The sequence below is a fragment of the Microtus oregoni genome, unplaced genomic scaffold (assembly GCF_018167655.1).
Source record: "Microtus oregoni isolate MIOR12 unplaced genomic scaffold, Mior012 000015F_ref0000493, whole genome shotgun sequence".
Classification (NCBI taxonomy): domain Eukaryota; kingdom Metazoa; phylum Chordata; class Mammalia; order Rodentia; family Cricetidae; genus Microtus; species Microtus oregoni.
The window spans coordinates 48,669,678-48,684,750 of NW_024543074.1; the positions used below are offsets into that span (position 1 = coordinate 48,669,678).

Below are 15,073 nucleotides of genomic sequence, written 5' to 3' on the forward strand. Positions count from 1 at the left end.
ATTCTATGCAATGTAGTGAGTTTTTATAGTTTTTCAAAAATCTTTAGTATTTCACCAAATACTTAAATTTTATAACCATGATTTCTTGTATGAAATTAATCCAAAAAAAGGATTTACTTGTGTCTAAAATAACTTTTTACATATATATGAAGTTGAATTACTTTCAAAAAATGTTTTATTGATGCTTCGTGGATTTCACATCATGCATGGCATCCCGATCCCATTCATCTCCCTGTTCCCTCCCTTCTGCACTCTGCCCTTGTAACCACTCTCTGGAAACAAAATTTAAAAGTAAAACAAAACAGAACAAAAAACCTCTAAACACCACACAAAACAAACACACAAAAACAAGTATGGAAATGTTGGTGTGGAAGCTGCAGTGTGGCCCAGTGAGTCACACATTTACCCTTTAGTCCATACATCTTTATTGGTCAGTGGTCACTGCAATGAGTCATTGGTCTGGTTTGATGGTTTCTGTCTTCTGCTACACCCTTGATACTGAGCCCTCACTGGGATTCCTCTTGGCTATCCTATTGTTGCCTTGTGTCATGGAGATCCTGCAGCTTTGGATTTGTAGATTTCGCCCCTTGACTTGCTCCATCTGATGATGTAGGTGTTGGCATGGGCTACCTCGTAGTCCTGGTTCTGGATGTGGGCGGTAGCTGGGTTGGTCAGCTCACCAGCTTTCCCTCGTTGCCACCATGAGGACGAGCTCTCTGGCACCACCCCAGCTACTCACCCAGTGTAGCAGAGAGTAAGGGTATGAGACCAGGAAAACTGACTCTGCTCCCCTCATCTGCCATGTGGGATGGGTGAGGAAAAAATGCCCTACCTCCCCTCACCCTTTGTACCTGCAGCATACCTTTGGGTCCGTTCACCCTCACTTGTACCACCAGAATCAGCTGTACTCTGTTGCCCAGCCCAAGTGCAGAGCCAGCTTTCCAGATTGTTGCTGTTGATATTGGTGAGGGGTAGGGCCAGCTCTTCCATTCTTATGCCCCCAAGGCCTGCTAGGGGTAGGGAGGGCATATTTTGAGGGAGGGATCAGAGGCAGCTTTCCTGCTCTCATACCCACTGGCCTGGCTCACCTGTGTTCCTGCCAACAGGGTTAGCTCTAATGTGCTGCCCAGGCCAGGTGCCATGCTTACCCTCTCATTGTTGCAGCTGGTGAAGGGTAGGAACAACTCTTTCACTTGCTGCAGGTACAAAGGGTGAGGGGAGGTAGGGCATTTTTTTCCTCACCCATCCCACATGGCAGATGAGGGGAGCAGAGTCAGTTTTCCTGGTCTCATGCCCTGGACCAGCTCACCTGCACCCCAGGAGACAGGATCAACTCTATTCTGCCCAGGTGAGGTTCAGGGCCTGCTCTTCTGGGTGCTGCTGGTGGAGGGGCAGTGCTAATTCTCTCTGTCTAATGACCTTAGGGGCAGCTCCCCCATGCCCTACTATGACGTGGGTCAGGGCATGGGGATGGTCATCTTTCTGTTTTCCATTCTGCCATATTCATATGAAGGGCCACATCTCCCAGGTGCATTTGCAGCTCGGGGACACCTTTGCCCTGGCCAGAGGGTCAGCTCTACTGCGCTGCCCTGGCTAGGTGCCAGGCCCACACTGAGTCCTGCATTTGGTGAGGGGCAGGATCCGTTCTCCCTTGTGCTGTACTCAGTGAGGGGCGCGGCCAACTCTGTGCTGCCCTATCCTTACGTTTTTAGTGGTAACAGGAACCACAGATGACAACACAGGCTGAAGCTGTGGCTGGGCCACTGCCACAGACATGGTCTCTTGGATGACACCAAGGCCGTGGGTGGCATGGTCCCAGCAGAGGCTCAATCACTGGACACTAACCTGGCCCTAGGTGGTGGCCCAGGCCCTTGACATCCATGTGGCCTTTAGTAGCACTACTGGCCATGGACATCAATGCAGAATTCAGTTGTGGTTGGACCATGGGAGCCAGACATGGTCCTTGGCAGTAGTCCTGGCTGGATGTTACCATGGCCTTGGTTGGTAGCACTGGCCACTTAGATTGGCAAAGACTCAATGGCAACATGGCCCCCAAGCCCCATGACCTCAGGTGTGGGTCCAGATTTCTGGCATCCACATGGTCTTCAATGGCAACACGATCCTCAGACATCAATCACTGTAGACCCTGGCTGAGGCAGGGCCACAGACCTAGACATCTACATGGTCACAGGTAGGGGACCTGAATCCAGGTGTCCACACCAGGCCCTCTGTGATAACAAGAGCCATAGACATCAACACAGACCCCACACCTGCATCAGGACCCTAGATTAAGTCATGACCCTTGGCAGCAGCCCAGATCCAGACATTGCCATGGCCCTGGATGACAAGCAGGGCTCGTTCCTTATCACCTGTTCAGATCTGCCTCTCTTTTAGCAAACAAGCTGCTCTCTCTCTCTCTCTCTCTCTCTCTCTCTCTCTCTCTCTCTCTCTTATTTTGCCACCCTGTACATACTCACCATAATGGTGACTGACTTACTGCCTGGCAATAGACGTGCCTGGCAGACTTGTGGGTGATTCTAGGTCTCTAGCCCCGGGGTGGAGCTGTGTTTGTCTTCCACAGCCTGCCAGGTCTAGAAACTGCAAAAGGCTTGTGGGTGAAATCTTTGCACTACAGGTCCCTAGCGGTAGTTAAAATTTGAATAATCAAAATTACCTGTGAACACTTAAGGAATCATAACACAATGTAGGTAAACAGCTGTAGATTACAAGCTTTAAATCCTGACAAGTTTTTTTTTAAATGTATTTAAGACTCAATTTCTCCATCAGGGAGATGATTATGTGACCTATCCTATAATACTGTTTGAAGATTAATGAAAATGTCTACAGATGCCTGGATATGGTAAACATGTATGAAGAGGAAGACTTCACCATAAGGTGTCAGATAGAGGCTGCCTCTGTGTGAGGTGGTAAAGGAGAGTTAGAAAAATTAATATTAAAAATAGACTTTATCCCTGAGAGAATTTTGAGCATCTATTGTCAAAATACATGCCCATTGGGATTAGAATCAGGCCACTGTGTGACCTGGATGATGACACCAAGCTGCAGGTTGCAGTGTGTGACCTGCTGGCTTTCAGTCTTAGTATGGCACCATCTCTCCTTTCTAGGCTCCCATATCTCCATTTTAGAATAAGAATGGTCATTCTTTGTTATTGTATGTTGAAATCACATAAAATCTTCTTTTTTGAGATAGGGTTACTCTATATAGATTTTGGCTGTCTTGAAACTCACCCTGTAGACCATAGTGGTTTAAAAGTCAAGAGATTGCCTGCTTCTGCCTCCTGAGTGCTGGGATTAAGAGCATGGTGCCACCACCTACAGGCCATAATTTTTTTCAATGTTTTTTTCAATGGCTTGCAGTCGAAAGTTTGCCTTGAGTCTCATAGGAGAATTTTAAGTTGACCTTTTGAACAATTCTAGAATTGTTAAGATTAATGGGACTCTTGCCCACCCTAAAGTGGCTCCCTTAACTAAGAATTGTGGTTCCGTGCTCCCCTATCCACCTTTCCTTTATCCCAATTCTCCTGTTTCCCCAGGTCCCCCCTCCTTCCCTTCTACCTTTTCTCTCCCCATCTCCCCTTACCCCCATCCCACCCCACCCCCAAGATCCCATTTTCTCCCCGGAAATTTGGTCTACTTCCCTTAGCCAAGAGGATAACTATATGTTTTTCCTTGGGATCACCTTCTTACTTAGCTTCTTTAGGTTCACCTATTGTAGACTCCGTGGTCCTTATTTATGGCTAGAAACCAATTATGAGTGAGTACATCCCATATTCATCTTTTTGGGTCTGGGACACCTCACTCAGGATAGTGTTTTCTATTTCCATCCATTTGCATGCAAAATTCGAGAAGTCATTGTTTTTTACCGCAGCGTAGTACTCTAGCGTGTATATATTCCATACTTTCTTCATCCATTCTTCCATTGAAGGGCATCTAGGTTGTTTCCAGGTTCTGGCTACTACAAATAATACTGCTATGAACATAGTTGAACAAATGCTTTTGTCATTTGATAGAGCATCTCTTGGGTATATTCCCAAGAGTGGTATTGCTGGGTCCAGGGGTAAGAGACTTGACCCTAGAGGGGCTCCCTAGTGCCCAAGATGAGGCTCCCAGTTAGTTCCTTGGGCAGCTGAGGATTGGGAACCTGAAATGACCCTATCCTAGAGCAATACTGACGAATATCTTGCATATCATCATAGAATCTTCATCTGGTGATGGATAGAGATAGAGACAGAGACCCACACAGGAGCACTGGACTGAGCTCCCAAGGTCCCAAGGAGGAGCAGAAGGAGGGAGAACATGAGCAAAGAATTCGGGACCACGAGGCGTGCATCCACCCACTGAGACAGTGGAGCTGATCTACGGGGAGCTCACCAAGGCCAGCTGGACTGTGACCGAAAAAGCATGGGATAAAACCGGACTCTCTGAACATGGCGAACAATGAGGGCTGATGAGACACCAAGGACAATGGCAGGGGGTTTTGATCCTACTTAATGTGCTGGTTTGTGGGAGCCTAGCCAGTTTGGATGTTCACCTTCCTAGATATGGACGGAGGGGGGAGGACCTAGGACTTAACACAGGGCAGGGAACCCGGACTGCTCTGTGGACTGGAGAGGGAGGGGGAGAGGAGTGGGGGGAGGGGGAGAAGGGTGGGGGGAGGGGGAGAAGGGTGGGAGGAGGGGGAGAAGGATGGGAGGAGGGGAAGGGAAATGGGAGGCTGGGAGGAGGTGGAAACTTGTTTTTTGTTTATGTTTTTTTTTCTTCTTTTCGCAATAAAAAAAAAAGAAAAAAAAAGATTAATGGGACTCATGGAGACAGACTTAATAGATGTTTGGGTTTCAGGTTAACCATGAGTAGATTTATAATGATCCATCTTCTTTGATAACCTGACTAGATTTAGAAACACCAAGGAATCGATTCTGAGACATATCTTTGGATGTGTCTGTGAATACATTTACCTGAGGAGAATGAATGTGACAAGATCCATGAACTTGGCGGGTTGTAGAGAACAAGAGGGAAAAGGAGAAAGTCAACAGAGTGCCTGCATTTTCCCTCTCTCTGCTTCCTGGTCAACTATGATGTGAAGGGTTTTGCGCCTGTATCCTGCAAGACTGAACCTCCTGACGCCATGTGCAAACTAAGTCTTTATTTTAAGTACTCTGATAATTCGGTCCCAACAATGAAAAAAAGCAACTGATATAGAAACATTTATCAAAGGTTACTGACCTATTATTAAATCCAATTGTTTTTATTTGTCACCATTGCACTGGACTTGGTGGACCATTTCCATTGCCTGGGGTGGAGTTTGTGTAACTTTCCTGTCAGGCCTTTTCTCACACACTTATGGAAACAGTAAAGTCACAAACATGCAATAAGAAATTATCCATGCTCAAGAGATCAGTAGCTAGGGAAGGCCGAATTAAGAGATAATTCTTTAGATTCTGAGTATGACTTTCCCCCCCATGTTTTCCACTAAAATACATAGCAGTGACTCATGTACTTTGCATTAAGGTTAGTGTTTCCTTTGGGGCACCCTGGCAGGAATCAGAGATGACAACTTCACTGAGCCTTTCTTCCCTCTGAGAGTCCACCCTCTGTACACTCTCTGAATGTAGCTAGAACATCCCGTCTTCCCCAGCTTTCTTTAGAATGTTGTGATATAAGTTAACTTTCATTCTCTGTCACCGACATAGAAAGAACCTCAATTGATCCCAAGCTCTGCAAAAGAAAGACACGAAAACTCTGAGGTCTACTGAAGGTTGTTTACTCATGACCAACGACCCTAGAAGAGAGTAAGAAACTTATAACGGGAAAATGAGCTGGTTCTTCCTCATCTTACTCTGAGTCTGTGGCTCTCCCTAACACCTTCCACAGGGCCCCCTTCACATCCTTGTTCCTCAGGGTATAAATCAGAGGGTTGAGCATGGGGGTGATGATGGTATAGAAAAGAGCAACAAACTTCCCCTCACTCTCGGAATAGTTGCCCTTGGGTTGTAAGTATGTGTAGATGGCCGAGCCATAAAACAGAGAAACCACCAGGAGGTGGGACCCACAAGTTCCAAAAGCCTTTCTGCGTCCAGCCATTGACTTGATCTTCAGCACTGCCCTGGCAATCTGTGCATAGGAGCCTAGAATGAGTATGGCTGGAACTGCAACAATCACCACTCTGGCCACAAACATCTTGGCCTCTGTTCCTCCTGTGTCCTCACAGGCCAACTTGAGGAGAACCGGCATCTCACAGAAGAAGTGATTCAGTTGGTGTCCACAGAGTGGCATGGCCATCATGAGACTTGTCTGAATCAGAGAGTTTATGAAGCCTCCTACCCACGAAGCAATGGCCAATCCCTGGCAGAGAAGGGGGTGCATGATGATTGTGTAATGCAGGGGACGACACACAGCAGCATAGCGGTCAAAGGCCATCACTACCAGGAGCACACACTCAGTAGAGCCCAGAGCAAGAAATATGTACAACTGGGCCACACACCCACCATAGCTGATGGTCTTGTCAAGTCCATGGAGATTGATCAGGAGCTGGGGCACAGTGCTGGTGGTGTAGCAGAGGTCCAGGAAGGAGAGATTGGAGAGGAAGAAGTACATGGGAGTGTGTAGTCGAACATCCAGTCTTGCAAGAGCGATGATGGTTGTATTGCCAAAGACAGTTAGGGAGTAGAAGACCAAAATAAAGACAAAAAAGAAGCCTTGTAGTTGAGGCCAATCTGAGAAACCCACCAAAATGAAACTCGCTTGTGAAGTGGAGTTGGAATTTCCCATAGCATTTCAGTTGTACAAACACTAAAACTCAAATCTTTATATCTTGTGAGGAGTATGGGTTGAAACACTATTTTCAATGTTCTACAAATACTCAAAACTTATGCTCGTCATCTTCTAATTTGCTAATCCATTCCATTGATCCAGTCTTTCTAGTATGTTCTTCAGATGGGGTTTAAGGTGTTGTGGCCCTTGTTAGAACTCCAATCTTGCTATCTGGATTATTCTAGACAACTCAGTCCTTTGGGCCCAAGGCTTCTTTGTCTGAAGGTAGAAATTCTATACTGCTTCTCTGATGGCGCTGAGATACAAATCCAAATGCTGTACCTGGAAAATGCGTTTAAAAATGTGATGTTGGCATTTGATAGCTGCTGGGAGAGGAAGGGTCAGTATTATTTAATGATGCGACTCCTAACAGGTTGAGCAGACAACAGAGCTAAGCCCTCTGACTCTCAAGACTAGATGAGCAACACCAGCTGGACTGGATGGGGGAAAAAAAGAATTCTCAAAGTTGGATAGAAGGTAGAGAAAATGGTTATGGGGATTTAGGGAAGTATGAATATGTTAAAAGTACAGCATATGAAATTCTTATAGAATTAATAAAAATTTGTTAAAAATTTACTGTGGGGTTTGAGGTGCTGATGACACATAAAGAGGTTGTCTAGCATGTGTAAGATCCTATATCCTACCCCAGCACCCAAGAAAACCAAAATACATACATGGATAACATGACCCTCACAAAAAGATAGCACAGTGCTGCTCTCATTTCTTCCTCTTTTTGGTTTATAAGGCAGAAGTCTTCAAGTAGCTAAAGACCCAGAATTAGCCAGGCTAAGATCACAATTCTGCCTCCTTGCCCCAGTGCTCACAGAAGGCTCATTTAAGTCCACAGGCCCTGTCAGAAGGACCAAAAAGAGTTACATCTGTCTATGTAGGGAAACAAAATGACTCGTGATAAATATGTGACTTTCCATGTATCACCATGCCTGCAACACATTGGAAGAGACCTGCTTGTTTGTCCCGGCTGCCCAGAACCAAAATAATCACACAGAAACTGTATTTATTAAAAACACTGCTTGGCCCATTAGCTCTAACTTCTTATTGGCTAACTCTTACATCTTAATTTAACCCATCTCTATTAATCTGTGTATCACCACGAGATCATGGCTCACCAGCAAAGTTTTAGCACGTCTCTAGTGATGGATCCATTGCGTCTCTGACTCTGCCCTTCTTTATCCCAGGATTCAGTCCAGCCCTCCCTGCCTACCTAAGCTCTGCCCTATCAACAGGCTAAGGCAGTTTCTTTATTCATAATAGTAATCACAGCATACAGAGGGGACTCCCACATCAGCAACATTCGCCCACTTTTATCCCAGTGATAAAACCGCCCCTGAACTTCCCAGGAAAAGGTGTCTTCTCCTCTCAAGTCAAAATTTCTTTGTATGTTTTTCATCTGTACTTTCAGACTGCATTTGAGTTAGTAGCACAAGGATTTTAACTGTTGCTGCCCCATCAGTGATTCTCATAATGAACTCAATAAATAAATTAACAATTGTTGGTTTTCCAAGCTGAGAAGCTCCTAGGCACTTAGGAACACAGGGGGTAACGTCCTATCTTACAGTATATAGGAGGCATTAAAATTAATGCAAATTTCACTTATGGCTTGCAGTAGATATTAAATAACTTGAGGGAAACATTTGACTCTCCTTCCCAATCTCAGACAAACCATGTCTTCTTGCAACTTTGAGAATTAACTATGAATGCACTTTAACAAACTATATCAGAAGGGTGTGAATAAATACGCCATATAAGTGGATGTTTATCATATTTAAAAAAATCTGAATAAGATACAGGAAAGCAGAAAAAGATGCCAGTAACCAACAGAACCTTCCTCCATACAACAGATTTGACAAATTGACACATTACTCTTTTTACTGAGTCTGCTATACCGAACATCACCACCAGTGCCCTAGCTGGAATAGTCACTCCAGGAAGGAACTTGACTACCGTGCTTGAAGCCTCTCTGGGAAATATGAAGACGAGGTGAATTGGGAAACAAAGTGTGAATACACACAGAGTAACCAGGACAGCTAAGATGGTTTTGGACGACTACGGCAGTTGAGTACAGCTGTTGATGACGGCTGCACTCACCTCTGCATATGGGCTTTATCACCTTCCAGAGGCTGGCTTCACACAAGAACAAAATAATCATTTTTACAAGATTTTGAAGAGGATTAAGTGTTGTGAAACTCTCTGAAAGGATACAAAATGACAGCATGTACTTCTATCAGAAGTCTCTTTACACAGCTAAGCTCAAAGTGTCATGTGTTTACGTCTTTTCAATTGCTGACTCATTTGTTTTCTTGAAATAGGAAAGAATTAATGCTTTCATACTGCTTCTCAATTAGTAGTGTAAGTATTTGTCTCCATCCTATCAATGATGATTCTAATGATATGTAGACCATTTATTATGATTGTAGTGCACAATTACGATGTGGAATTCCCCTCTATATGCTGTAAATACCATTGATTAAGAAAGGATTACTTTGGACATAGAGCAGAGCAGAAATTAGCTAAACTGAATGCTGGGAGAAGGAAGGCAGGGCAGAGTCAGAGAGAAGTCATGTAGCCCCACCAGACACAGACGCTGGAACATTACCTGGTAAGCCACAGCCTCATGGCGATACACAGATTACTAGAAATGGGTTAAATTAAGATATAAGAGTGAGCCAATGAGAAGCTAGAACTAATGGGTCAAGCGGTGACTTAAATAATATAGTTTCTGTGTGATTATTTCAGGGCTGGGCAGCTGTGACTAACAAACGGCCTTTGACAACACAATTAGATTGCCAATATGAAAGATGCTGGGATTGGAATTCCAAAGAATCTCAGCATAACTAAAGAAGGTGTTGTAGACGGTTAAGTGGCTACCAATATGTAAGACAGAATTTGCTTGAACTGCAAACTTTTAGCTGGACAAAACAGAATGGAAGAGATAAAATTGAAAGATTTTAAGCCATGTATTTAAAAAGTAGAAAAGAAAAATGATTTGAATGTATCGACCAAAGGGTAAATAAAACCAGCTATGGATTTTTTTTTTATCAAATGCAAGTTGAGCCTAGATAAAAAAGCAATTACAGGTGTGACTGCTTTGGCTGGGAAGTGAGCCTGGAATTCATTCTTTCCACTGGTTCACCCAATGCGGCATCTCCCACACCTGTACATATCCTTAAACCCAGGACTTGTTTGATAAAACACATGTGCATTTCTTCAGCCTTTTATGCCTTTCCCCACCATGTCCTTCAGTTACTCCTGCCATATTTCTGGGTAATTATCTTTTCAACTCCTCAATCTATCGTTTCTACTTTCTCTTGCTAAATTCCTTCATTTATTTTCACTCTGCCTCATGCAACCAATCCTGCAAAGGCGTAATTCAGGACAGTCACCAGGTCTGAAATTAGATCCATAAGTTGACCTATCTCACTCAGCCGTCTACTTTTGGTGCCTAGAATAGTGATTTGTACATGAAAGTCCTCCATAGGTCCTTGACCCTGCAGTACTCCCTTACACCAGCTCTTTAGCAGTCCCTTAGGAGAGCATGAATTCTTTCAGCGATTACAGTATTGCTTAAGAAGTGGACTGTGACAGTATCCTATTTCCCTGAGAGCTGTTCTTTTATTGGGAGATCTGGGGTACAAGGTGAGATTCCCAATGCCAGGTAGTTCCAAAGGTGAAGACTTCCTCACCCCATTCTCCTTCTGTAGAAGTAAGATCTTGACACAAGTGGCTGCTCATGATTCACCTGTGGGGGATGTGCACCGCTTTCTGTTGCCTAGAGTCCTGCAGAGGGCACACTGCTCTGCCCAACCACAGTACCTATGTTTGCCTGAAGTGTCCTATTTATCTCGAGGCTGATGGCATCAGTTCCCAGCTCCCCTTGTCTGCACACTGCTCATGTATCTATCACTCAGGTACCCGCTGCCGCAGTCATGACACCTTCTCAGTCACTCATAGTGTTTTTCTTCACTCTGCCAACTGGGGTCTTCTTGATTATACTCACGTTCTGAATCATGAAAAGAAAATCTCTTGGGAGCTTTTTGCAACCTTTAAGGACACCGGTAAACTGCTCCTCACACGAATGCAATGATGGCCTCTGGCAGAGGTCATAAGTCATTTCTAGTCACATATTTCATACCTCAGGCTGATTTTGACCTGTGTCACCCTGGCTCAGGGGCTGGACAGCTCTGTGCCTTTTCTTGTGAGTCCACTACATGTGGATGATGAAGGGGCAGACTTCTTAGGCTCACACATATAGACATAGGTCTTTTCTAACTGACTACCATCCATACATAGAGGAGAACAATGACCTTCAGGTTCTACTGGATTCCATAGCCAAGTAGAGTAACACTTCAATAATTTGTATTTCCTTTCATATTGCATACATATTTCATCCAGTAAAATGAAATGAAGTTAGCTGATGTAAAAGATACTAATTATTAACGCTTTCCTCTCAGCTACCCACCAGTTGTTCAAAATCATCTAGCTGTAATGTTATACTTTTGTAGCTCTATGTGAAGACATTTTTAAAGCAAAGGTGTACAAAAATAGAGTGCCTAGAAAAATTTGGCATTCACGAACAGTCAAAGTTTCCTTATCAGGTTCTGAAAGTTGAACATTTCAGGATGTTATGAAAATGTTCCTGCATAAAGTGAATATTTGGGATGGTTTAGACTCTCCCTCTCAGCTGTGATTTTTCCTCATTTTTCTGATCTTAAGTTTTTAAAGGTTGCATCTCTGCTTGTAATCTCCTTGGCATAATAAGGTATTTTGACATTTATGTGTTGGCTTTCTGAAGTATAATAGTCAGTAGTCGTCTGTGTTGAAGTGTGTGCTTATGTCTGAGTATGTGCGCACATCTGTGTGCCTATGCATGAGCTCTCTAAGTAACATTTGTGATCAGCTGTCAGAAACAATGTTCATGAAACATCCTCATGGTGAGTCTACCTTTAAAAGAGAGGGACTCACTGTGTAGTCTAGACAGACATTGACCTCACATCCTCTTGCCATTTCCTCCCAAGTGTTGTGATTATAGGCTGCAACCATCATGAGCAGCCTGCTGTCAACTAATTGTATGACATTTTCCGATTATGATTAATGATATTCATGTAGTGACAGTCAATCTACCTGAGCAAAGAAGGAGATGTCGCTTGTGTCTTCCCACATCCTTGATTTCACTTCCACCTGTTCTGCCTGTATGTGTGGTTCTTTTGTTATTGTTGGAGATGTTAATTTACTTTAAAACCTTTCTAGCTATCAAAGTGTCTTACTAATGCTCTCCCATTAACATCGACTCTTCTAAAAACTGTTATTTTATAGAAGATAAAATAACTGGCCTGGATCTTATTGCTTCCACACTAAGAATCGCACAGCATCTCTTCCAATTCCAGAATTTTTTAGGGTAATCTTTATTATCTTTCACATCCCAAATGTAACTACAAAATTTTCTGGTATAATACCAGATAATCAAGGCTTGAACCCAGACAGTGTAGTAGACAATGACTGCATTGAGTTGATTATTTTTACAGTGACTTCTGATACCAAATGTCAACTCTGAGATCAACTCTCTGTTATTGTGTAATATCCAAGTCTTCCTTGATTTCACTTCAATAACTGTTGGCTTCACCCCTAATTTTTTATCTTCTAACTTTCAGGATATTATTTATATCTTGTGAGCAGTCAAACAAGTAGATATCAGAGAAGGATAATTAATGATAAAATTTCTTGTTTTTTTTTTTAACATTTCTCTATCCTCAAACCAGGTATTCAGTAGAGTGAAATCCCCTGTTAATTATATAATAGAATATTACTTCATTCTGGTTTAAAATTGTGAGGCTAGTGTAACTCAGCCCATCAGTACTCACTCAGAGCTCTGGGAAAGGAAACTGTTCCATTGTCATCTTCAGTTTTCTTGGTCTCCAAGATGATGTGTGACCCACCTGCATCTAGAGATGCTCTAGGTAGAACTGATTTATGTTGTAAGGACTTGGCCTTGCATGAGAGCTCTTGTCTGGAGAACTTACTTATTTTTTATGATTGTTCATGACTCCCTTTCCAAGAAGGAGTCTTCTCACTGGTGATCATAGCCTAGGGGATGGCAGCATTTTCCCAATGTACGCTGTATTACCCCTTACCAGCGAGACATGGAAGGGATTCAGATATTATCAAACCTCCTCTTAACTTAATGCATTGCACATGCCCCAGGGAAATTGTCAAAGACTCCTTAGTAGCAACAAAGAAAAATTGTCTGGCAATGATGGCCTTGGAGATGTCTGAATCCCAGTGTGGCAATTACCACTCATGGATGGGCTCTCTACGACATTGAATGCAGTTTTCAGATCTCTATATTCCCCGTGCACTGTCCAAATCCAGTTCTATGCTGTATCCCCATAACATGACTTTTTGCCCTTATGAATTTATCATCAGAGATTCCTTAGCCTACATTTATTTTCATCTCATTTCTTTATTTCCTTGACCAATCAGGCCAAATTCCCTTCCCATGTGAGCTATGCTGTATCAACCACACATTATTTTCACGGTCTCATTTATGTGCATCATTAACCTGAGTGTTTCCTTAAGGAAAGCTTGTTTTATATCTCTCTCATATACACATTGAATGCATCTAGGTTACTTCCTAGGGCTGTGGTAAAGCACATGATCAAGAGCAACTCTGGAAGAAAGGAGTTTATCCCACCTTACAACTCCCCAGGTTTTAGTCCAACACTGAGGGAGTCAGCTCAGTAACGCAAGGCCGGGACCTGGGGGGAAGAACTGAAGCAGAGGCCTTGGAGGGATGCTGCTTACTGGTTTGCTTCCCATGATTTTGCTTAGTTTGCTCTTTATATCATCCAGGATCATTTGCCTGGGCAGGAGAGGGGCACAGTGCTGGGCCCTCCTACACCAATCATCAATCTAGAAAATACCTCCACAGGGCATTTCCCTACAGATCAATACGATGAAGCCCATTCTTCAATTGATGTTTTCTCTTCCCAGATGACTCCAGTTTATGTCAGGTTGACAAAAAATAAAGCAAACACCACAACCTGCACAATTATGTTTTCTTATTGTTCTTTTTCATCAATAAGAAACTCAAGAACAATATTTCATCAATATATTCCAGTTTATATACCGAAAAAATAATACAGTTCTATGAAGTGTTGGGAGTTAACTTTTTTTATCTTTTCAAAAAATTTTAATATTAACCAAGTACTTAAATTTCATAGCCATGATATATTGTATGAAATTAACTTTAAAAGGATTTATTTGTGTCTAAAATAATATTTTACACATATCTAAGGAGATGAATTACATTTTGTTTTATTCTTTGTGGATTTCACATCATGTACCCCAATCCCATTCATCTCCATGTTTCCTCCCTTCTGCCCTCTGCCCTTGCAATCACCCAAAATAAAATTTAAAAGTAAAACAATAAACAAAGCAAAACAAATGAAAACAAATAAAAAAGTCTTGGTGTGGAAGCTGTAGTGTGGCCCAGTGAGTCACACATTTACCCTTTAGTCTATACATCTTTACTGGTCAGTGGTCACTGCAATGAGTCATTGGTCTGATTTGAGGCCTCTAGCTTCTGCTACACCCTTGATACTTAGCCCTCACTGGGATTCCTCTTGGCTGTCCTATTGTTGCCTTGTGTCATGGAGATCCTGCAGCTTTGGATTTGTAGATTTCGCCCCTTGACTTGCTCCATCTGATGATGTAGGTGTTGGCATGGGCTACCTCGTAGTCCTGGTTCTGGATGTGGGCGGTAGCTGGGTTAGTCAGCTCACCAGCTTTTCCTCATTGCCACCATGAGGACGAGCTCTCTGGCACCACCCCAGCTACTCACCCAGTGTAGCAGAGAGTAAGGGAGGGGCCAGTTCTCCTGCTCTCACACCCTTGGGTCCGTTCACCCTCACTTGTACCACCAGAATCAGCTCTACTCTGTTGCCCAGCCCAAGTGCAGAGCCAGCTTTCCAGATTGTTGCTGTTGATGTTGGTGAGGGGCAGGGCCAGCTCTTCCATTCTTATGCCCCCAAGGCCTGCTAGGGGTAGTGAGGGCATATTTTGAGGGAGGGATCAGAGGCAGCTTTCCTGCTCTCATACCCACTGGCCTGACTCACCTGTGTTCCGCCAACATTGTCAACTCTAGTGTGCTTCCCAGGTAAATTGCTGTGCTTGATCTCCCATTGCTGCAGTTGGTGAGGGGTAGGGCTAACTCTCCTACTCTTGGTGA

The 15,073-nt window shown here is 43.5% G+C and overlaps 1 protein-coding gene across 2 annotated transcripts; it reads right to left on the reverse strand.

The window, feature by feature from the left end:
* Positions 1 to 5,853: 5,853 nt before the first annotated feature.
* On the reverse strand, positions 5,854 to 12,351 carry LOC121456670 (olfactory receptor 10-like). 2 transcript variants are annotated; one of them, XM_041665046.1, is made up of 2 exons: positions 12,323 to 12,351; positions 5,854 to 6,757 (listed from the first exon to the last, which is right to left on the reverse strand). In XM_041665046.1, the coding sequence occupies exons 1-2, from the start codon at positions 12,349 to 12,351 to the stop codon at positions 5,854 to 5,856; spliced, it is 933 nt and encodes a 310-aa protein (XP_041520980.1). The 2 variants fall into 2 exon arrangements, with proteins under 2 accessions (XP_041520980.1, XP_041520979.1); XM_041665045.1 differs by lacking the exon at positions 12,323 to 12,351 and having other exon boundaries at positions 5,854 to 6,789.
* Between the last annotated feature and the right edge of the window lie 2,722 nt (positions 12,352 to 15,073).

Excerpts from the sequence above, each read along its gene's own strand:
- LOC121456670 (XM_041665045.1), bottom strand. The coding sequence starts at position 6,789 with ATGGGAAATTCCAACTCCACTTCACAAGCGAGTTTCATTTTGGTGGGT.